General features: G+C 42.4%; 1 protein-coding gene across 1 annotated transcript in view; it reads left to right on the top strand.

Annotated features, from left to right (window-relative positions):
* LOC139566668 (mucin-22-like) overlaps positions 1 to 23,156 on the top strand; it is a 54,026-nt gene that overhangs the window by 17,293 nt on the left and 13,577 nt on the right. Inside the window, exon 6 of the mRNA XM_071387924.1 lies at positions 19,784 to 19,843. Coding sequence (XP_071244025.1) covers positions 19,784 to 19,843 — 60 coding nt within the window. The remainder of the gene's footprint in view (positions 1 to 19,783; positions 19,844 to 23,156) is intronic.

A 23,156-nucleotide genomic window follows, 5' to 3' on the forward strand; every position in this document is an offset into this window, starting at 1 on the left:
GACTGCACCGTATTGAGGGGAGGATGGATGGGGCCATGTATCGCGAGATCTTGGCCAACAACCTCCTTCCCTCAGTAAGAGCATTGAAGATGGGTCGTGGCTGGGTCTTCCAGCATGACAACGACCCGAAACACACAGCCAGGGCAACTAAGGAGTGGCTCCGTAAGAAGCATCTCAAGGTCCTGGAGTGGCCTAGCCAGTCTCCGGACCTGAACCCAATAGAAAATCTTTGGAGGGAGCTGAAAGTCCGTATTGCCCAGCGACAGCCCCGAAACCTGAAGGATCTGGAGAAGGTCTGTATGGAGGAGTGGGCCAAAATCCCTGCTACAGTGTGTGCAAACCTGGTCAATAACTAGAGGAAACGTATGATCTCTGTAATTGCAAAAATAGGTTTCTGTACCAAATATTAAGTTCTGCTTTTCTGATGTATCAAATACTTATGTCAAGCAATAAAATGCAAATTAATTACTTAAAAATCATACAATGTGATTATCTGGATTTTTATTTAGATTCCGTCTCTCACAGTTGAAGTGTACCTATGATAAAAATGACAGACCTCTACATGCTTTGTAAGTAGGAAAACCTGCAAAATCGGCAGTGTATCAAATACTTGTTCTCCCCACTGTATGTTTTCCCAGTCATGTTAAATCCATAGATTAGGGACTAATGCGTTTATTTCAATGAACTGATTTCATTATACGATCTGTAACTTAGTAAAATCTTTGAAATTCTGGCATGTTGCGTTTATGTTTTTGTTCAGTATAAAAAAACAAGTGAATAAAATACAAATCTTAATAATAACTGTAAAAATGAATATGGATGCATAGGCCAGATTCAGGTTTGGCTAATAAAGGACTTTGTGTTTTTATATTACAATGTTGGATTATAATATCAGAGATTGTACCTTTTCAAATGCAGATGAACCATTCAGTAGTTCACAGATATTTGAAGACATTTCAATGAAACTGAATCATCGCTAGTTTTGATTGAAAGTCAATTAATTGACCATGAGCAGGGTTAGTCTGTTTCGTTGAGACCATTCCAGTCTTTGGGTCCTGAATTTAAATGTTCAACCTTATAATGCAACTTTATGTCATGAACATAATGTGGTGCTAACACAATATAATTACATGGGGATGGGAACCTTCAAAGGGGACCTTCAGTTTGGGACTGGGTTTGCCATATGACTGGGGCTTGAGTCTTTCTTTGGGAGACAGGGGGTTGAAGCACAACTCCTTCTGGAGAGCTACTGGGTGTGTGCATGCTTTTGCACCAAGGAGGGAAACACTTAGAAAAAAAGACAGGATTCACATCAATGAGGAAGCTTAAATGTGTATAGTCTTTCACTGTTATTCCACACCTGTTATTCACAAAGCATGTGACAAATACATTTGATTTGATTTGAACTGTATCTTTTGCAGACTACATACATGCCCACAACAATGATAGGAAAAGGCAGTTTTACAATAAAAACACAACTACATTATTGTTAGGTTTGGAATATATTACATTCGATGTCAATTGAATGTAAGAGTCGAACATGAAATGGCATTAAAACAATGTTGATTTAACCAGTGTGTTCCCAGTGGGTCGCATTTATTTTCATTTTTATAAACTTGGTGGTTCGAACCCTGAATCCTGATTGGCTGAAAGCCGTAATAAACAGTGCCTTCGGAAAGTATTCAGACCTCTTAACTTTTCCCACATTTTGTTAAGTTACAACCTTATTCTACATTTAAAAATAATAATAATGTATTCCTCAACAATCTACACACAATACCCCATAATGACAAAGCAAAAACAGGTTTTTAGAAATGTTGCTAATTTATAAAAATCACATATCACATTTATTGAGTAAAACCAAATGCATGCTTTTCAACCGTTCGCTGCCCGCACCCGCCCACTCAACTAGCATCACTACTCTGGACGGTTTTGACCTAGAATACGTGGACAACTACAAATACCTAAGTGTCTGGCTAGACTGTAAACTCTCCTTCCAGACTCATATCAAACATCTCCAATCCAAAATCAAATCTAGAATCGGCTTTCTATTTCGCAACAAAGCCTCCTTCACTCACACCTCCAAAATTACCCTAGTAAAACTGACTATCCTACCGATCCTCGACTTCGGCGATGTCATCTACAAAATAGCTTCCAATACTCTACTCAGCAAATTGGATGCAGTCTATCACAGTGCCATCCGTTTTGTTACCAAAGCGCCTTATACCACCCACCACAGCGACCTGTATGCTTTAGGCGGCTGGCCCTCGCTACATATTCGTTGCCAGACCCACTGGCTCCAGGTCATCTATAAGTCTATGCTAGGTAAAGCTCCGCCTTATCTCAGCTCACTGGTCACGATAACAACACCCACCCGTAGCACGCGCTCCAGCAGGTATATCTCACTGGTCATCCCCAAAGCCAACACCTCCTTTGGCCGCCTTTCCTTCCAGTTCTCTGCTGCCAGTGACTAGAACAAATTGCGAAAATCGCTGAAGCTGGAGACTTACATTTCCCTCACTAACTTTAAATATCAGCTATCTGAGCAGCTAACCGATCGCTGCAGCTGTACATAGTCAATCTGTAAATAGCCCATCCAATCTACCTACCTCATCACCATATTGTTTTTATTTACTTTGCTGCTCTTTTGCACACCAGTATCTGCTCATCATCATCTGCTCATCTATCACTCCAGTGTTAATCTGCTAAATTGTAATTACTTTGCTACTATGGCATATTTATTGCCTTACCTTCTCATGCCATTTGCACACACTGTATATAGACTTTCTTTTTTCTATTGTGTTATTGACTGTACGCTTGTTTATTCCATGTGTAACTGTGTTGTTGTTTCTGTCGCACTGCTTTGCTTTATCTTGGCCAGGTCGCAGTTGTAAATGAGAACTTGTTCTCAACTAGCTTACCTGGTTAAGGTGAAATAAAACAAATATATAAGTATTCAGACCCTTTACTCAGTACTGTCACGGCTACTCGTTCTCCCTCCCTCCGGCGCTCGATGTCACCGGTCTACTAACCACCAGTCCTGGCAACCCACATTTTCACACCTGGCAACCATCATTGAGCACACCTGCTCCCCATCGTTAAGCACACCTGGACATCATCCCCAGCCTGATTACTATCCCTTCTTAATGCCCTCACCTACCTCAGTCATCAGACAGTATTGGTTCTGTTTTCATGTCCAGAGGCTTCTCTTGTTTTGGAACGCTCTATGCATGTTATTATTAAACTCACCACCTGCTTCCTGACTCCCTGAGTTGTCGTTACAGAATACTGCCTCAGAAATTAAGGAAGCAGCAGATGATTACACCTTCTTCCTACCTTATTTTAAAGGTATCTGTGACCAAAATATGCATATCTGTATTCCCACTCGTGAAATATTTTGATTCAGGCCTTAATAATTTATTTCAATTGACTGATTTCCCTATATGAACTGGAACTCAATAAATTCTTTGAATTTCTTGCATGTTGTGTTATATTATATATATATATATATATATATATTTTTGTTCAGTGGAATGCATTCTGGCCTGTTTGTCTCTGAGAAAGCAATTATCTGTGAGTTGTGGTATAACCGGTATGGCAAATCGTTTTGACCCTCTTTTGCAATCAGACAATGAACAAAAACAACAGATAGGCGGATGGCATTGATGTCTTTACACAGTGGGGTAGGGTAGATGGATTTTCCGGGGTGGAGGAATGTTTAGAAAGGTTATGATCTAGGAAGAGGGCCTAACAAAACGAAAGGGGTGACATTGAGGCCACCCAACCAGTTGATCAGCAATTGCCATATTAAGGCTGCAAATATGGTCTGAGATTCTTATTGAACATACCTGCGTTCTCCTGTCGTACTGGCAATACTGATCGTGAGGTGATAGAGAGAGAAGACGCTATACTTTTGGACCTGTATACCTTGATAACCATCACCTTGTGCCCCTTTTGGAGTACAATTTCAAGTGGACTTCATTTATTTATTTCAAGAAGTTCAGGTGAGTGGAAATTGGCGTGCAAGGTACTGAATTTTGTTTAAGCAAGGATTTTCAGATGATTTTGATTTTATAGTACTACTTTATAAAGTTAGCATTATCCAATTGTCATGATAGTATGTGCATTTCACCATTTTAAACTCAATAGTTTTTGTATGTGCAAACTTTAAACACACATCTGAGCTTCAAAAATAGCAGTTCCACATTTAAAATCCATCAAAACAAATGAGTGAAAAATAAACAAAATTCTTAATATCAAGTTATTTAATCACTTTGCCATCAAAATAGCTATTTGACAGAATTTCATTTGAAATGACAAAACAATAAACAATAGGCTCAAACATTGAAATTCCTCTCAAAATCAGTGGGTGTTAATTCACCAATCCAATAATATCACATGAAATTATCTTTCCACCAAGTAGACCTGAGTCCCTAACATCATTAATTTATATCTGCCAACTCAATCAAGAAGGTTACCAAGTCAGTTGAAGAAAGGACATCAGACATAGCACGACTCTTTCATTATACCGTGCATTTAGAAAGTAGTATACCCCTTGACTTTTTTTCACATTTTGTTGTGCTACACCCATCTACACACAATACCCCATAATGACAAAATGAAAACATGTTTTTAGAAATGTTTGCTAATTTACTGAAAAGGAAATACAAATATCGGTCATTGACCGAAGTATTCACACTCCTGAGTCAATACATGTTGGAATCATATTTGGCAGCGATTACAGCTGTGAGTCTTTCTGGGTAAGTCTGTACACCTGGAATGTACCATTTGGAACGTACAATATTTATATATTTATGTAAGTCTTGCCATAGATTTTTCAAGATGATTTAAGTCAAAACTGTAACCAGGCCACTCAGGAACATTCCATTTCATCTTGGTAAGCAACAAGTGTATATTTCGCCTTGTGTTTTAGGTAATTGTCCTGCTGAAAGGTGAATTTGCCTCCCTGGGTCTGTTGGAAACCAGACTGCACAAGGTTTTCTTCCAGGATTTTCTGTGCTTAGCTGTATTCCATTTCTTTTTATCCTAAAAACTCCCTAGTCCTTGCCGATGACAAGCATACCCATAACATGATGCAGCCACCACCATGCTTGAAAATATGAAGTGTCACTCAGTGATGTGTTGGATTTGCAACAAACATAATGCTTTGTATGCAGGACACAAAGTTAATTAATTTCCCACATGTTTTGCAGTTTTACTTTAGTGCCTTATTGCAAACAGGATGCATGTTTTGGAATATTATGCACAGGCTTTCTTGTTTTCCCTCCAGTCATTTAGGTTAGTATTATGGAGTTACTACAATGTTGTTGATCCATCCTCAGTTTTCTCCTATCACTGCCATTAAACACTGTACCTGTTTTAAAGTCACCTTTGTCCTCATAGTGAAAACCCTGAGCAGTTTCATTCCTCTCTGGCAACTAGGAGAGGAAGGACGCCTGTATCTTTGTAGTGACTGGGTGTATTGATACACCATCCAAAGTGGAAAAATAACTTCACCATGTCAAGGCCACATTTTTATTTCAAATTTTAGGATCCCTTTATGTTTTTTTATCAAAAAGTATTTGATAAAATGTTGAATTTGACCTTTACTACTATAGCCCATTGAATCGCATTAAATAACACATTCATAAATGGCGAAAAAGACAATAATTGTTTGTCCTACATCTATGAGAAATAAGAAAGCTCAGGAAATATATATTTTTTGACCTATTTTGACCTCTTTATATTTGTTGTCACAAAACGACCTCCATACTTCCATTTGTTCGTATGGGTTACCTTCAGATGAATCCCATGACACTTGTGGGGGTTGTAGAGTGGTCATATTAGTTTCTAGGCCAAACCGTTCAGACACTACAGACGTTTTCATGGGAAAACCCATTTCCGCGATGTCTCATGGTCCGACAAACACCGCTGTAGCTCGGCCACCTTCCACCGCAGACGTGGAATCCGACATAGTCGGGTGGGATATCTCTAGCTTAAACTGGCAGACTTTGATGGGGATATTTTTTATGTTCCTTAGATTGACACATTCAATAGACTCTTAAGGATTTTAAATGACTTTTTATAGATTTATTTTCATTTGCCAATACAGTAGTTGGCCTCCCTGGTCTTTGTGGTTGAATCTTATTTGGAAATTCACTGCTCGACTGAGGGACCTTACAGATAAGTGTGTATGGGGGTACAGAGATGAAGTAGTCTTTCAAAAATGATGTATACACTATTATTGCACACAGGAAGTCCATGCATTTATTATGCAACATGATAAGCAAATGTTTACTCCTGAACTTATTTAGGCTTGCCATAACAAAAGGATTGAATACTTATTGACTCAAGACATTTTTGCCTCTTCCTTTTTCATCAATTTGTAAAAATGTCAAAAAACACAGTTCCACTTTGACATTATGGGGTAGTGTGTAGGCCATTGTAACAAAATAACAATTTTAGCCTGTAGTTCAGGCTGTAACAGAATCTTTTTGGGGGGAAAAAGTCAAGGGATGTGAATAATTTCTGAAGGCACTGTACGTCTGATAGCAAAGTATAAGCGAAAGAAACAACTAATTCCATCACCATGAATCTTGATAAATGTTTTTAATTGTTCTTTGAAGGCTGAGGAAGTTTATTGACAACACCTATACCATCAGCCTGGTAACTGTCTGAGAAATCATCAGAATGAGATTGGCTCTGGAAGCTACGGCTACTGTTTTGGTCTTTTACCCCCTATCGAAGATATCTTTAGGATTTGAGAAGTATACACTGATTCTTACATCTGGCCGATGGGTAACTACCCAGAGCAACGCAAAAATACCTACAATAGTGTGGAAAAGGGGGTGGCCATCTCAAAAATGCTAAAAACAAGAACTACACACCTGCTTGGCAAAAAAATTCCTGAGCAAGGAAAACTTGTATGCGAGAATATCAACTTGCACAGAAATGTGCAAACAATATGCAACTGCTCCTTCACTCTTTAAAGAAGTCACAATGGCAGAGAATTTCAGTCGGGGCTCTCTGTACCAGAGAATCAGAGCATAAACAAAGTATAAAGTTATGTCTCTTGAGAATTTACTGTCAAATTGTCTTGACTCCAGTTACTGATAGCTAAACAACACCAGCTTCTAAGTACATTTCATTTGTCCCCAGGCGATTACCGGGCGTCTATCTGTTGTAGCCTACAAACTTTGACATGTTCTAGAAGGAAGAGCTAGGGCTGTCATGAAATTTTGTCAGCCGGTTATTGTCATGCAAAACGTTGCCGGTCTCACAGTAATTGACCGTTAATGAACATAAACATGTGTACCATCTCCAGGCCTCCACGCATACAAGCCACATATACTTTTAAAAATGTATATTTCAGAAGAACAGAATATGAGTTGGCCTACTGTATGTTATTAGCAGACTAGATATTCTTATAAGTCCCGTGCCATTATTTTATATAATTTGATGTTATAATAAGGAGAAGTATAGTTGAACTTAGCTGAATAAAATAGAAAACATATTTTTCTATTTTTTACATTCCCAAGACGGTGCACATATGAAGTGGCTATGTTGAGCGTAAAAGGGATTATTTGCAACAGGTCCTAAACACTAGATTTAGAGTTATTTGGCAACTTTAGTTGTGAATGATACAAACCTTAGAATGCCTTAGAAATCAAGATATAATGGTCTGCATGATGCAACTATAGGCTATTGATGATTTGAGAAAGTAACAAGAAAAAGCTCGCCTTCTGTCCCGTGCCTCAGGCTGTTCTCAGGCTGTTCAAGTGAACACATTTTCGCTCATTAGACGATTCTCAATTTAATCTTGTCTTTACTAATATGTAAAATTAGTTTTCATTTAGAATGGCCCATATTCAAATGGGCAGGCGCAGGAGAAAAAAAGACATAATCCATATGCGCTTGAATAGCAAATGTGTCAAATAGGCTCATCCGGTAATTTCACTGCATGCATCAACCACTGTTTGCGGAGCATGCAGCCTCTCGCTGCGTGACAGGACATTTTCCGCCCAAACTCTGTATGCTATTGGCTCTCCAACCCCATTCCTAAAGCTAGTGCTTAATTTAGGAAACCAAGTGAAATCTGTTAGGGAACATCGATAGTAACGTGTTTTCACAACAAAACATATTTCATTCAACTTTTGACAGCCCCTCTCTTTGCACACTTGAGAAAATAATGAAGGAGAGAGAGGAGGAGATGGAAATGCACAGTGGTGAGATATTCTGTAGCTCAAGGGAATGTGTCAGCCTATTAATTATGAAAATATAAAAAATGCCCTATTACTAGGCTATTCAAAATCAAATACAAATTTACTATAGTTGTAGGCTAACTTTTTTTGCTGTGCATAATATGCGGGTAGGCTATGCATTGTGTAATGGCACAATCATTGTTTTATTTCAGGTTGCCTTTCGGGCTTGGGCTCATACAGTATATAGGGAATTTATTTCTTCAAATGGATCAATCACAGTAAAGTGAGTTTTAAAAGCACATACTGTTTGATAAAATGTTGATTGCATTTGCATTGACGTGAGAGTGGTTAGAGGGACAATAATTCCCTTATTGTTAGCGACCTAATTAGCGACCTAATGATAGTTAGCAAGTCCAGAGTGCATAAGAGGAAATTACCGTGACTCAACGTTCATGTTGGTCTTTACTGCGGTCATGATTCATGACTGCCAGTGTGTTCGTAATACAGTCACTCTAACAGCCCTAGGCAGAGCCCAGTCTCAGGCCCCAGCCCATGTTTATTTAACACAACAATGGCTACTGAACAAAGAGCTGTTCGGAGCCAACTCTTTCAGGTGAACGAAGCTGAATGAAAAGCCTAACTGAAAAAACTTCACATTCCCTTCCTTGGTAAAGATATTTGCATAACCATATAGAACAGGGATGGGCCATTTGTAGTTCAGAAAAAGGGCAGCTGTTTTATGATTAATGTGCATTATCATTTCTACACATTTTTCCATCCGTTTTTACACTTTCAAGTTAGGGATTTATGATGTGTAGATTCTGGGCCAGTACGTATATCTGATATTTTCTTTGCAATATCGACCAATACCGATATTAGTTTTTTATCATTTTATAAACATTTTAACCGTTATAGCACAGATACAAACTGCAACCTAGTTGCTATGTTCTAGTGATGTGCAGTTTGTGAACGATTCATTATTTTTTAACTACTATTTTTACTGACTCGAGAGGCATGATACATCTTTCTGAGTGATTCGTTCATTTTAGTCATTCATTTGACCTGCTGGCCGCAATTAATTCTACAGCAGGATTAATATGGCTCCTCCGGTTACTCCTGTCTATCATATATGTGTGTAGGCAAAATAGACAAAGCTGCTGGGAGCATAGAGAAGAAAAATTATTAATACAGAGAAGGTGCAATAATTAATGTAATTAATCGATTATCCTTGGTGTGTCACGATCGTGTGGAGGAGAGACGGACCAAAACGCAGCATGTGGAAAATAAGCCATCTTCTTTTATTATAACGACGAAGATGAATATGAAACGAAACACTTATACAAACTATCCAAAAACAACCAACGACCGTGAAGCTACAAACGCAAGTGCACACACAAACTACTTACGTTCAACATAGACAATTCCCCACAAACAGCTAAAGCCTATGGTTGCCTTAAATATGGCTCCCAATCAGAGACAACAATAACCAGCTGTCTCTAATTGAGACCCAATTCAGGCAACCATAGACTTTCCTAGATACCTACACTCAACCATAGACACAGCTAGACTACTATACTAAACATAAACCCAACTACTCTAATAAACCCCCTAAACCTTACAACCACCCTAGACACTACAAAAACCACATACATTCCCCATGTCACACCCTGACCTAACTAAAATAATTAATAAAACAAAGAATACTAAGGCCAGGGCGTGACATAACCCCCCCCTTAAGGTGCGAACTCCGGGCGCACCAGCACATAGTCTAGGGGAGGGTCTGGGTGGGCGTCCGTCCACGGCGGCGGCTCCGGCACTGGTCGTGGTCCCCACCCCACCATAGTCACTACCCGCTTTCTTAACCCCACTGGAATAAGGGGCAGCACCGGACTAAGAGGCAGCACCGGACTAAGGGGCAGCACCGGACTAAGGGGCAGCACCAGGATAAGGGGCAGCACCAGGATAAGGGGCAGCACCAGGATAAGGGGCAGCACCAGGATAAGGGGCAGCACCAGGATAAGGGGCAGCCCCAGGATAAGGGGCAGCTCCGGACTGAGGTACGGCAGCTCCGGACTGAAGGGCAGCACCGGACTGAAGGGCAGCACCGGACTGAATGGCGGATCCTGGCTGGCTGGCTCTGGCGGATCCTGGCTGGCTGGCGGATCCTGGCTGGCCGTGTCTGGCGGATCCTGGCTGGACGGCTCTGGCGGATCCTGGCTGGACGGCTCTGGCGGATCCTGGCTGGACGGCTCTGGCGGATCCTGGCTGGACGGCTCATGGCTGGCTGACGGATCTGGCTGCTCATGGCTGGCTGACGGATCTGGCTGCTCATGGCTGGCTGACGGATCTGGCTGCTCATGGCTGGCTGACGGATCTGGCTGCTCATGGCTGGCTGACGGATCTGGCTGCTCATGGCTGGCTGACGGATCTGGCTGCTCATGGCTGGCTGACGGCTCTGGCTGCTCATGGCTGGCTGACGGCTCTGGCTGCTCATGGCTGGCTGACGGCTCTGGCTGCTCATGGCTGGCTGACGGCTCTGGCTGCTCCTGGCTGGCTGATGGCTCTGGCAGATCCTGTCTGGTTGGCGGCTCTGGCAGATCCTGTCTGGTTGGCGGCTCTGGCAGATCCTGTCTGGTTGGCGGCTCTGGCAGATCCTGTCTGGTTGGCGGCTCTGGCAGATCCTGTCTGGTTGGCGGCTCTTGCAGATCCTGTCTGGTTGGCGGCTCTGGCAGATCCTGTCTGGTTGGCGGCTCTGGCAGATCCTGTCTGGTTGGCGGCTCTGGCAGATCCTGTCTGACGAATGGCTCTAGCGGCTCCTGACTGACTAACGGCTCTGACGGCTCGGGACAGACGGGCGGCTCTAATGGCTCGGGACAGACGGATGGCTCAGACGGCACTGGGCAGACGGATGGCTCAGATGGCGCTGGGGAGACGGATGGCTCAGATGGCGCTGGGGAGACGGACGGCTCAGATGGCGCTGGGGAGACGGACGGCTCAGATGGCGCTGAGGAGACGGATGGCTCAGATGGCGCTGGGGAGACGGATGGCTCAGATGGCGCTGGGGAGACGGATGGCTCAGATGGCACTGGGCAGACGGATGGCTCTGGCCGGATGAGGCGCACTGTAGGCCTGGTGCGTGGTGCCGGAACTGGAGGCACCGGGCTAAGGACACGCACCTTCAGGCTAGTGCGGGGAGAAGGAACAGGGCATACCGGACCCTGGAGACGCACATTAGGCCTAGTGCGTGGTGCCGGAACTGGTGGTACCGGGCTGGGGACACGCATCTCAGGGCTAGTGCGGGGAGAAGGAACAGGGCATACTGGACCCTGGGGACGCACATTAGGCCTAGTGCGTGGTGCCGGAACTGGTGGTACCGGGCTGGGGACACGCATCTCAGGGCTAGTGCGGGGAGCAGCAACAGGACGCACAGGACTCTGGGAACACACAGGAAGCTTGGTGCGTGGTACCGGACTGGAGATACGCACCATAGGGCTAGTACGTGGAGGAGGAACAGGGCACACTGGACTCTCGAGGCGCACTATAGGCCTGGTGCGTGGTACCGGTACTGGTGGTACCAGGCTGAGGGCACGCACCTCAGGAAGAGTGCGGGAAGAAGGAACAGTGCGTACAGGGCTCAGGAGACGCACAGGAGGCTTCCCAACCTTACCTGGTTGTATGCTCCCCCATATCAACATCTCTCTCTCTTCGCTCTCCTCCAATAACACCAACAACTCCTCAAATGTCTCATAATCTCCCATCCTTTCACTTTCCTCCAATCTGTCTAATAACTCCTCCACATTCTCCGACTCATACCTTCGTTTAGCCAACTGCTCCTGATGGTAAGCACGGGGAACTGGCTCAATTCTCCCACTTGACCCAGCCACACTCCCCGTGTGCCCTCCCCCAATAAATTTTTGGGGTAGCCTCTCGGGCTTCCAGCCACTCTGCCTTGATTTACGCTGCTTGGTCCCATGTTGGTGGGGAATTCTGTCACGATCGTGTGGAGGAGAGACGGACCAAAACGCAGCATGTGGAAAATAAGCCATCTTCTTTTATTATAACGACGAAGATGAACATGAAACGAAACACTTATACAAACTATCCAAAAACAACAAACGACCGTGAAGCTACAAACGCAAGTGCACACACAAACTACTTACGTTCAACATAGACAATTCCCCACAAACAGCTAAAGCCTATGGTTGCCTTAAATATGGATCCCAATCAGAGACAACAATAACCAGCTGTCTCTAATTGAGACCCAATTCAGGCAACCATAGACTTTCCTAGATACCTACACTCAACCATAGACACAGCTAGACTACTATACTAAACATAAACCCAACTACTCTAATAAACCCCCTAAACCTTACAACCACCCTAGACACTACAAAAACCACATACATTCCCCATGTCACACCCTGACCTAACAAAAATAATTAATAAAACAAAGAATACTAAGGCCAGGGCGTGACATAGTGTCCACATCACCAACAAACTATCATTGCCCAAACATACCAAGAAGGTCGTGAAGAGGGCACTACAAAGCCTATTCCCCCTCAGGAGACTGAAAGGATTTGGCATGGGTCTTCAGATCCTCAAAAAGTTCTACAGCTGCACCATCGAGAGCATCCTGACTGGTTGCATCACTGCCTGGTATGGCAACTGCTCTGCCTTCAACCACAAGGCACTACAGAGGGTAGTGCGTACAGCCCAGTACATCATTGGGGCAAAGCTTCCTGCCATCCAGAACCTCTATATCAAATGGTGTCAGAGGAAGGCCCTAAAAATGGTCAAAGACTCCAGCCCCCCTAGTCATAGACTGTTCTCTCTGCTACCACACGGCAAGCGGTTCTGGAGTACCAAGGCTAGGTCCAAAAGGCTCATTAACAGCTTCTACCCCCAAGCCATAAGACTCCTGAACAGCTAATCAAATGGCCAACCGGACTATTTGCATTGCCTAGTAATCAACAAATGAACAGCTCCAATAAGCCCCTAATGGTGAATGACATGTGAACAAGATGCTTGTAGAATCATGACTATTTCAAGTTTTCAATTCATTATTCTCTAGTAGGGGGTAATGCATGATCTGGGCATTACTGACTCAAATGAACGATATTAGTCAAAATATTTGTTATTCTGACTGAGTCAATCTTGGTTTCATCAGACCAGAGAACCTGGTCTCTCATGGTCTGAGAGTCCTTTTGGCAATTCCAAGCGGGCTGTCATGTGCCTTTTACTGAGGAGTGGTTTCCATCTGGCCACTATACCATAAAGGCCTGATTGGTGGAGTGCTGCAGAGATGTTTATCCGTCTGGAAGGTTCTCCCATCTCCACAGAGGAACTCTGGAGCTCTGTCAGTGACCATCGGGCTCTTGGTCACCTCCCGAGTTTGGCTGGGCGGCCAGCTCTAAGAAGAGTCTTGGTGGTTTCAAACTTCTTCCATTTAAGAAATATGGAGGCCACTGTGTTCTTGGGGACCTTCAATGCTGCAAAAATGTTTTGGTAGCCTTCCCCAGATCTGTGCCTCTACACAATCCTGTCTTGTAGCTCTACGGACAATTCCTTCGACCTCATGGCTTGGTGTTTGCTCTGACAAGCACGGTCAACTGTGGAACATTATATAGACAGGTGTGTGCCTTTCCAAATCATGTCCAATCAATTGAATTAACCACAGGTGGACTCCAAGTAGTAGAAACCATCTCAAGGATGATCAACGGAAACAGGATGCATCTGTGCTCAATTTCGAGTCTTATCGTAAAGGTTAGTTATGGGGTATTTTGTGTAGATTGATTTATTAGGAAAACAGTAATTTAATACATTTTAGAATAAGACTGTAACGTAACAAAATGTGGAAAAAGTCAAGGGGTCTGAATACTTTCCGAATGCACTGCCCCAATTGTTCAAAATCGAGAGCCAAATTCAGAGGAAGAGAACAGAAACCAATTGTTTGTCACAACCACTTTAAATGTGCAAATCGGAGATAACTCACAAGCGGAGGAGGAACTCAAGTGGAGGAGAAAGGCAAGATATTAGATGTAATTATGCCAAGTTCACGAGTCCCCTAATGATGTGACGCCCCAGGCATTTGCCTTAGTTGCTGAAAGGTAACCCAGCTAACAACAAATGTTCCCACAACATAAAAAGAATGTTCCCTGAAGAGTGATATTAGGTCATTACCTAAAATGTTCATAGGAATGCTCCCGTGATGTGCAAGGAATGTTTCCAAGAGACCATTCCCTTAATGTCAAATATACTTACCCAGCAGGTGCTTACAAGAACATTCATGTGTCCAATTTTCTATGGGTTAGGAGAATATTCCATCAACGTCCCACCAAACATACACAGAACATGGTTGCCGTGTTCTCAGAGCGTAATATATTAAATGTTTGTCGTACATGATTACATTGTGCATGCTAATTCATAAAGTAACTATTACTTAACTTGTCTTCACCTGGGATCTGAACTCACTGCCTCTTGGTTCACGGTACTTTGTTTTTCCTACTACACCACTATGTCCCTGTTAGCTAATCTGACAATTTTCTCGTCATTGATTTTCCGTACTTATTTCAGAAATATATAATGACTTTCTGTATAGCTGTCTACTGTTAGCGGGGCATATTGATCTGTTTTAATGATACTCCTGAATCAATATGATCAAAATATTTTCTTGAGTGTACTTTTAATAGAGCTGAGATTTACTTCAATGTGTAATTACCGTATTGCTTACACCTATCAAGCTGTTTCAGATCTACACAAGTGCCTAGGGAGAGGTTAGGGTTTATTCTGTACAGGGTCTAACTATACTGGCCCAATAAGCACATGCCCTAGAGATACCCCTTATTGAGACAGTGGTTTGGGGATTTCTCATAGGCGCTGGTGGCCTGGGTGTTAATATATCTTAATGGCATTCTTGTCATTTTGAATAGTGTTTATCAAACATTTTGATTTTTCATTCGAACATTTCGTTACACTTAGAAATATTATTTATGCATCTTTATAATGAGTATAGATTTTGCCTCTTTCACACATTTCTGGAACGTTGTACACAGCCTCCGGATGTGTTTCTGGACAAAGAGATCAATACTACCATTGCAGAGTTTGCATTTGACTAAAATGCTTTTCTCTTTCTCCTCAATTAACTTAACATAATGGGAGCATTTCCACAAGGAAAACTTTAAGCGGGGTAACAAAACAGCTGCCATCTTTCTGTGATTTGTGTCTTTACGATAGCCTATTGGAAACGAGTTAGCCAACGTCATACATTTTGGGCTCCCGAGTGGCGCAATGGTCTAAGGCACTGCATCTCAGTTGTAGAGGCGTCACTACAGACCCTGGTTTGTTTCCAGGCTGTATCACAACCGGTGGTGATTTGGAGTCCTATAGGGCGCCGCAAAATTGGCCCAGCGTCGTCCAGGTTAGGGTTTGGCCGGGGTAGTCTGTCATTGTAAGTAAGAACTCACTTGCCTAGTTAAATAAAGGTAAAATTAGCATGAGACAAGGCTTAAAAGCACTGTGTGTGTGTGTGTGCGTCCCTAACCTTGCCAACAGACAAAAAGAGTGGTGAATGGATCGGTCGTTCAACAATCAGGACCTTGATGGGCTTGACAACAGTAACAAGGCCTGATGTGTATTAAATGTTTCTTTGGGACCATCAGGCGACGTCCTGACAACTGATACACAGAAATGTTCTTGCAACGTCCCATGAAACGTTTTCTAGAACATTAATATCGTATATTCTGAGAACATTGCAACCACATTCTATATAAGTTCTGCTTGACATTAAGGGAATGTTCTCCTAACTGTAACACCAAGACATGCTAAAAAGGTTATCAGAAGGGTTTTGCTAACATAGATAGAATGTCCCTTAACAAACAGAGATTTAGAAACTCAAACAGTAGGGTAACAATACGGGTAACATTAGAAAAACATTCTCTCTCCCTAGAATTGTTAGCTGGGATGTCCGCCCCTGGGCACAGGCTACTCTGGCAAATGTCAATCATGTGACTATCAAATCGTGCAGTACTTACATGACCATTTTGAAGAAAAATAGCACTTGTTATTTGTGGTTAAAAAGCAGATTTTTTCCCCAATGAAATTTGGCAAATATGGCCATTAGCTCCTTAATTGGGGTGGATGGGCTCATAGAAATGTCTGGAATAGAATAAATGGAATGGTATCGCACATATAAAACACATGATTTCCATGTTTGATACCATTCCATTCCAGCCGTTACTATGAGCCGGCCTCCCCCACCCCCTCCTGCTGTGTAGACTGCGACCTGCTTGTGCTACTACTGCAATATCCATAACTACAACAGACAGAGAAGGTTGTAGCCTACATCCTAAATTAGGAGGTATATTTTTGGAATGTTAGTTAATATCGCCCCAGTGTTTATATTTAAGCAGTTCAGAAACATGAGTCAGATGTAGGCCCTAATTAGAGTGTGTAAAGTAACACATGCACAAAAGGTGAGTCAGTTCTTTAGCTCTGAGGAAGAGGCTTCCAGGGGGCAGGACAAGGTGTTTACGTAAGGTCGCGCAGCCTCTTCAAAGAGCAGCACACTCCTTTTAAATGTCTAATACAAGGCACGATGTTGAAGAAAAGTTTAAAATGAAGTCACACAGCGAGATTACAATGAAGTTTACTGTATTTCTGCACCTTGCACACTCTGAATATTGTATTTTATTAACAGAGAACCAACAATCGAGGATTGTGCGTAATTCTGAAATGATGATAAGGGTTTACTTGTATCTTCAACAAGGATCAAGCTAAACTGGATGAACCATTTCCAACAACAGCAATCTCCAAAAGTATTACTGGTCTCATGCAGGGATCTAAATGGGCACGCATGGACAATTCATAATTGATTTTGTCCACTAAACTCTTAAGTTTAGTGTTACAATAAATGCATATTTCCCTTCAAAGTGGTAATCAGCAGTTGAAACAATAACAAAGAAATTTGCCGCCCCTGTTTAGGTGAAACGCTTAGGGAAGGGGCTGGAGAAATGTAACAACTCTCGAAATTCATAGACAGAGCTATGGAATGAACATCCATGTTATTAAAAGTATGTTATTAAAAGTATGTTATTAAAAGTATGGTTTTAATGTTTTGAGGCTATATAGTGTTTGTTTGCATTTAACATGCATTTAACATTATTAAAGTGGCGTTATTTAAAGTGACTAATGATAGGCATAGGCAAGATGCAGTAGATGGTATAGAACAGTATATACATATGAGATGAGTAATGTAGGATATGTAAACATTATTAAAGTGGCGTTATTTAATGTGGAAAGTGATACCTTTATTAAGTCCATTTATTAAAGTGGCCAGAGATTTGAGTCTGTAGTTTGACAGCAGCCTCTTTATGTTAGTGGTGGCTGTTTAACAAACAGTCTGATGGCCTTGAGATAGAAGTTGTTTTTCAGTCTCTCGGTCACAGCTTTGATGCACCTGTACTGACCTCGCCTTCTGGATGGTAGCAGGGTGAACAGGCAGTGGCTCGGGTGGTTGTTGTCCTTGATGATCTTTATGGCCTTCCTGTAATAACGGGTGCTGTAGGTGTGCAGACCGCACTACCCTCTGGAGAGCCTTGTGGTTGAGGGCGGTGCAGTTGCCATACCAGGTGGTGATACAGCCTGACAGGATGCTCTCGATTGTGCATCTGTAAAAGTTTCTGAGTATTTTAGGTGACAAGACACATTTCTTCAGCCTCCTGGAGGTTGAAGAGGCGCTGTTGCGCCTTCTTCACCACGTGGTCTGCGTGGGTGGACCATTTCAGTTTCTCCGTGATGTGTACGCCGAGGAACTTAAAACTTTCCACCTTCTCCATTACTGTTCCATCAATGTGGATGGGGGGGTGCTCCCTCTGCTGTTTCCTGAAGTCCACGATCAGCTCCTTTGTTTTGTTGATGTCACTCCGAGGGCCATCACCTGCTCCCTGTAGGCTGTCTTGTCGTTGTTGGTAATCAAGCCTACCACTGTAGTGTCGTCTGCAAACCTGATGATTGAGTTGGAAGCGTGCATGGCCACACAGTCATGGGTGAACAGGGAGTACAGGAGAGGGCTGAGAACGCACCCTTGTGGGGCCCCAGTGTTGAGGATCAGCGGGGTGGAGATGTTGTTTCCTACCTTCACCACCTGAGGGCGGCCTGTCAGAGAGTCCAGGACCCAGTTGCACAGGGCGGGGTCGAGACCCAGGGCCTCGAGCTTAATGACGAGTTTGGAGGGTACTATGGTATTAAATGCTGAGCTGTAGTCAATGAACAGCATTCTTACATAGGTATTCCTCTTGTCCAGATGGGATAGGGCAGTGTCCAGTGTGATGGCGATTGCATCGTCAGTGGACCTATTGGGGCGGCAAGCAAATTGGAGTTGGTCTAGGGTATCAGGTAGGGTGGAATTGATATGCTCCTTGACCAGTCACTCAAAGCACTTCATGATAACAGAAGTGAGTGCAATGGGGCAATAGTCAGTTCAGTTACCTTAGCTTTCTTGGGAACAGGAACAATTAATTGAAGCATGTGGGGACAACAGACTGGGATAAGGATTGATTGAATATGTGCGTAAACACACCAGCCAGCTGGTCTGCGCATGCAAAGAAGTTGTTCATTTGTCTGGGAGCAAGTCGTCGATGTCCGCGTCTATACTGACGCTTTGCTTGTTTGATTGCCTTGCGGAGGGAATAGCTGCACTGTTTGTATTCGGTCATGTTTCCAATCGCCTTGCCAAGATTAAAAGTGGTGGTTCGCGCTTTCAGTTTTGCACGAATGCTGCCATCAATCCACGGTTTCTGGTTAGGAAATGTTTTAATAGTCACCTAGACGTTGAACTGACGTCTGTGCCCAGTGGGTACACGTGACAATGTGATTTCACGAATGTGAAATCATATGGTTTTTCTGTAAGGGTAAACATTTTGCAATGGCCATCAGTCTCCGGACTTGAACCCCATTGAAAACCTGGGGTTTCAATTGAAAAGGGCAGTCTATAAGCGTAGGCGAAGGGTATCAAGGATCTGTAAAGATTCTGTATGGAGGAATGGTCTACGATCCCTCCCAATGTGTTCTCCAATCTCATAAATAATTTTCGAAAAAGGCTCAGTGCCATTATCCTCGCAAGGGAAGGGTGTCGGAGTATTGAACACCGGGGTGCTAATAATATTGACCCCTATCTTTTTGAGAAAAAATTATTACTTCTAAATATATATATATATATATATATCTGAGCAATTGTAGTAGTATTAATATTATATAATAATAAAAGAGCATGAGAGTATTTCTATTATTTATTTTACAGTATTTTATGCTCATCTTTATCAAGGGTGCAAATAATATCCATCATGACTGTATGCAAGATATGGAACGAAACATTTGATATCTCAGGGTATTGACAACCATTGTTGTAAATGTGTAAACAGATCCACATGCCAAAATGTACATATGTTGTACGAGGTAGAATATCAAAATTTGTAAGTCGCTCTGGATAAGAGCGTCTGCTAAATGATCTAAATGTAAATGTAAATGTAAAATATAGTTATAGTTCCAACATGTGTAGAAAACCTGATATCATCTTTGTCTCTTAGGTGGTGGAGATATGGCCAAAACCAAGATGAGATGGAGAGCTACGCTGCTCTGTCTAACAGGTAAGAAATGAGAGCCGAACATGCTCGACAACTTTGGGGTCTTGTCGTGGTAATTTCCTGTATTACTCAATAAAGAGAGCCAACCACACACAAGTCAGAGTTATATTATAAAGTCCATCTTTAATAATATATATGAGCTTCACCAAAGCCGTTTTTTGACTCTCAGATCAATTCAGTGTCTATAAATGAATTCTCTGAGAGTCCTTACAAAACAATTCTTAGTTTCATTTATAGCCAAGATACACCCCTCTCAACTTACAAAGAATCCTTTACCCCAAAGAGGAGTATCCCATAGCTAGACAGCATCAGCTATAAATCATCGTTCAGTTTGGTCTCCCAAGACGAGGTTTCAATCTCATGCTTGGTACTTCACTGTCTACCAAAACATTACCTCATCCGATGGCATATATCAATTGTCAATCCTAGATACTCCCAAACCTGGACAAACTCACTGAAGACAGGGCGCCTCTTAGGTCATATACCAGATCAAGATAAGGGCAACCTCAGAGGGGACATACAATGGTTCCAAACACTGCCATACTCCTTCCCCCAATGAAAAAAGTAGGGAGTGACTGGCGTACAGACATTGTATGAGATAACTAACTGGTTCCCCATTAATAACGCCGTTCACAATCAGCTCCTTTGTTTTGTTGGCGTTGGGTGAGAGGTTATTTTCCTGGCACCACACTCCTAGGGCCCTCACCTCCTCCCTGTAGGCTGTCTCGTCATTGTTGGTAATCAGGCCGAATACTGTAGTGTCATCTGCAAACTTGATGATTGAGTTGGAGGCGTGCGTGGCCACGCAGTCATGGGTGAACAGGGAGTACAGGAGGGGGCTGAGCACTCATCCTTGTGGGGTCCCAGTGTTGAGGATCAGCGAAGTGGAGATGTTGTTTCACAGCGCTACTGGCAATAAAGTCCAGGACCCAGTTGCACAGGGCGGGGTTCAGACCCAGGGCCACAAGCTTAATGATGAGCTTCGAGGTACTATGGTGTTGAATGCTGAACTATGGTAAATGAACAGCATTCTTACATGAGCTATTCCTCTTGTCCAGATGGGATAGGGCAGTGTGCAGTGTGATGGCGATTGCATTGTCTGTGGATCTATTGGGGCGGTAAGCAAATTGAAGTGGGCCTAGGGTGTCAGATAAGGTAGAGGTAATATGATTCTTGACTAGTCTCAAATGACTTCATGATGACAGAAGTGAGTGCTATGTGGCGGATTGTCATTTAGTTCAGTTACCTTAGCTTTCTTGGGTACAGGATTCTTTGAGAGGACCAATTTTCAAGGATTGGTTCAGCTTCTTTGACTGCCTGCCCACTCAAGCTTATGAAATGTCATGTGTCAGCTTTGCGGAGCAGATTCGAATTCAGCCAAGGCAGTGTGTGACGCTGTGGTTCTGTGCCAGACTTTGGGCAAAAAGGAAAAGGAGCCTTCAGATAGGCAGACATACAAATTGTACATCTCTTTATTTTAGTATTGGTTGCATTCAAGACAAGGCTGTTTTTATTTATCTCTGATTGTCAGTATCAGACGAGCCTTGTCATTTCGGTCATTTTTGTGCTATTAAAACAATTATTCTAATGTCTCAAAGCATGTAAGATTACATAGAACATCATGAAATATGGTTGTAAAAGTTTTTAAGGGAAGTTCGTCTCTTTTCACTGACTGGTTTTTATAACTCTTTCGGTCCAAATAACAAATCTTTCTACTATTTCGTTCATTCGATTTAGTAATGTCCAGAGCAATGTCCGAACTAAAAACTAAAAATAATAATTATTCCACAAGCCTGTTGTTCACCATGGAGGAAGACACGTTTGTGTCATCAATTACGTTTTGTCCATTGTTAACCTTAGCAATGACCGCAAAAGGTATAGAAAGCTTCAGAATGTTGGGAAAACCCTTTCATATTTATTTTTGCTTCAAATGAAGATGCTACCGTTTTAGGTTTAAAACATATTTATATAATCTTAACTGGTTGGATAATTAATCCTTGCTACGGCTCTACTAATATACAACTTTGAATTGAAGAATGTCACTTCTGTACTACAAATATGTAGCTAGCTAGTTGCACATTGCTAGTTGGTGGGTGGGCAGCCAGGCAGGTTGGACCTGGATAGGTAGCTAGCATTAGAGATTGACAAACAAGGCAAAAAGTATTGCAGGCTAGACATCTAGCTAGCTAGCTTCCTTAGATGGGTTGTCAAATGAATGCCTGTACTGGGAAATAGTTAGATAGCTACCTTACGGCTTTCGGCTGCTTGAATGTTGTCATGTTCAAAATTCTCAACAGCTTGAGCTTGAGTCACTCACATGGGTGTACAGTCTGTCACAACCGTAAAACATGTTTAGGTTATTCAAACCTGATCGGTTATAGATGACAACTAGCTGGTTCAGGTTTTTTCAATTGCAAACAAAGCGGTGATGTCATTTTCTCAAAAATATTAGTGATTTATGATGAAAAGTGCCACTGCTTCTGCCTTGCCTCAAGCTAACTATAGCTAGCTAGCTATACATGAAATGCCAGACACTTGACAAAAGTTCCTCTTCTAAGTTTATCACCAAATAAAATAGAGATGCTAATTCAATCAATCAAATGTATTTATAAAGTAATTTTTACATCAGCAGATGTCACAAAGTGCTATACAGAAACCCAGCCTAAAACCCCAAACAGCAAGCAATGCAGATGTAGAAGCATGGTGGCTAGGAAAAACTCCCTAGAAAGGCTGGGACCTAGGAAGAAACCTAGAGAGGAAACCAGTCTCAGAGGGGTGGCCAGTCCTTTTCTGGCTGTGCCGGGTGGAGATTATAACAGTACATGGCCAGGATGTTCAAACGTTCATAGATGACCAGCAGGGTCAAATAATAATAATCACAGTGGTTGTAGAGGATGCAACAGGTCAGCACCTCAGGAGTAAATGTCAGTTGGCTTTTCAATTATGTTTGTCTTGTCATTATTGAATACTACTAGCCAATTACTAGCAGACAGATTCAACAACTAGCTGGCTGTCCAGTCCTGGAATCCAGAAATACAGTGCAGTAGAGAAGAAGCAAGGGAAAACTGTCATAATGTTCCCACCCACACTAGATACGGACCAACAACACTTGTCTGTGGCACGCGGCACCTGCGTGCAATTATTGCATTGAAACATAATTTCACCACCTATGTGGTAAGTTATTTCAAAAATAAATTGACTTCTGGCTCAGCATATCACACATCAGGCATCAACTTGGTTATTTATAGAAAACATGGTTGTATTAAAATAGTATATTTATGCCATTTAACACAGCACTAAAAGAAATGGATGCAAA

The sequence above is a fragment of the Salvelinus alpinus genome, chromosome 39 (assembly GCF_045679555.1).
Source record: "Salvelinus alpinus chromosome 39, SLU_Salpinus.1, whole genome shotgun sequence".
NCBI classification, from domain to species: Eukaryota; Metazoa; Chordata; class Actinopteri; order Salmoniformes; family Salmonidae; genus Salvelinus; species Salvelinus alpinus.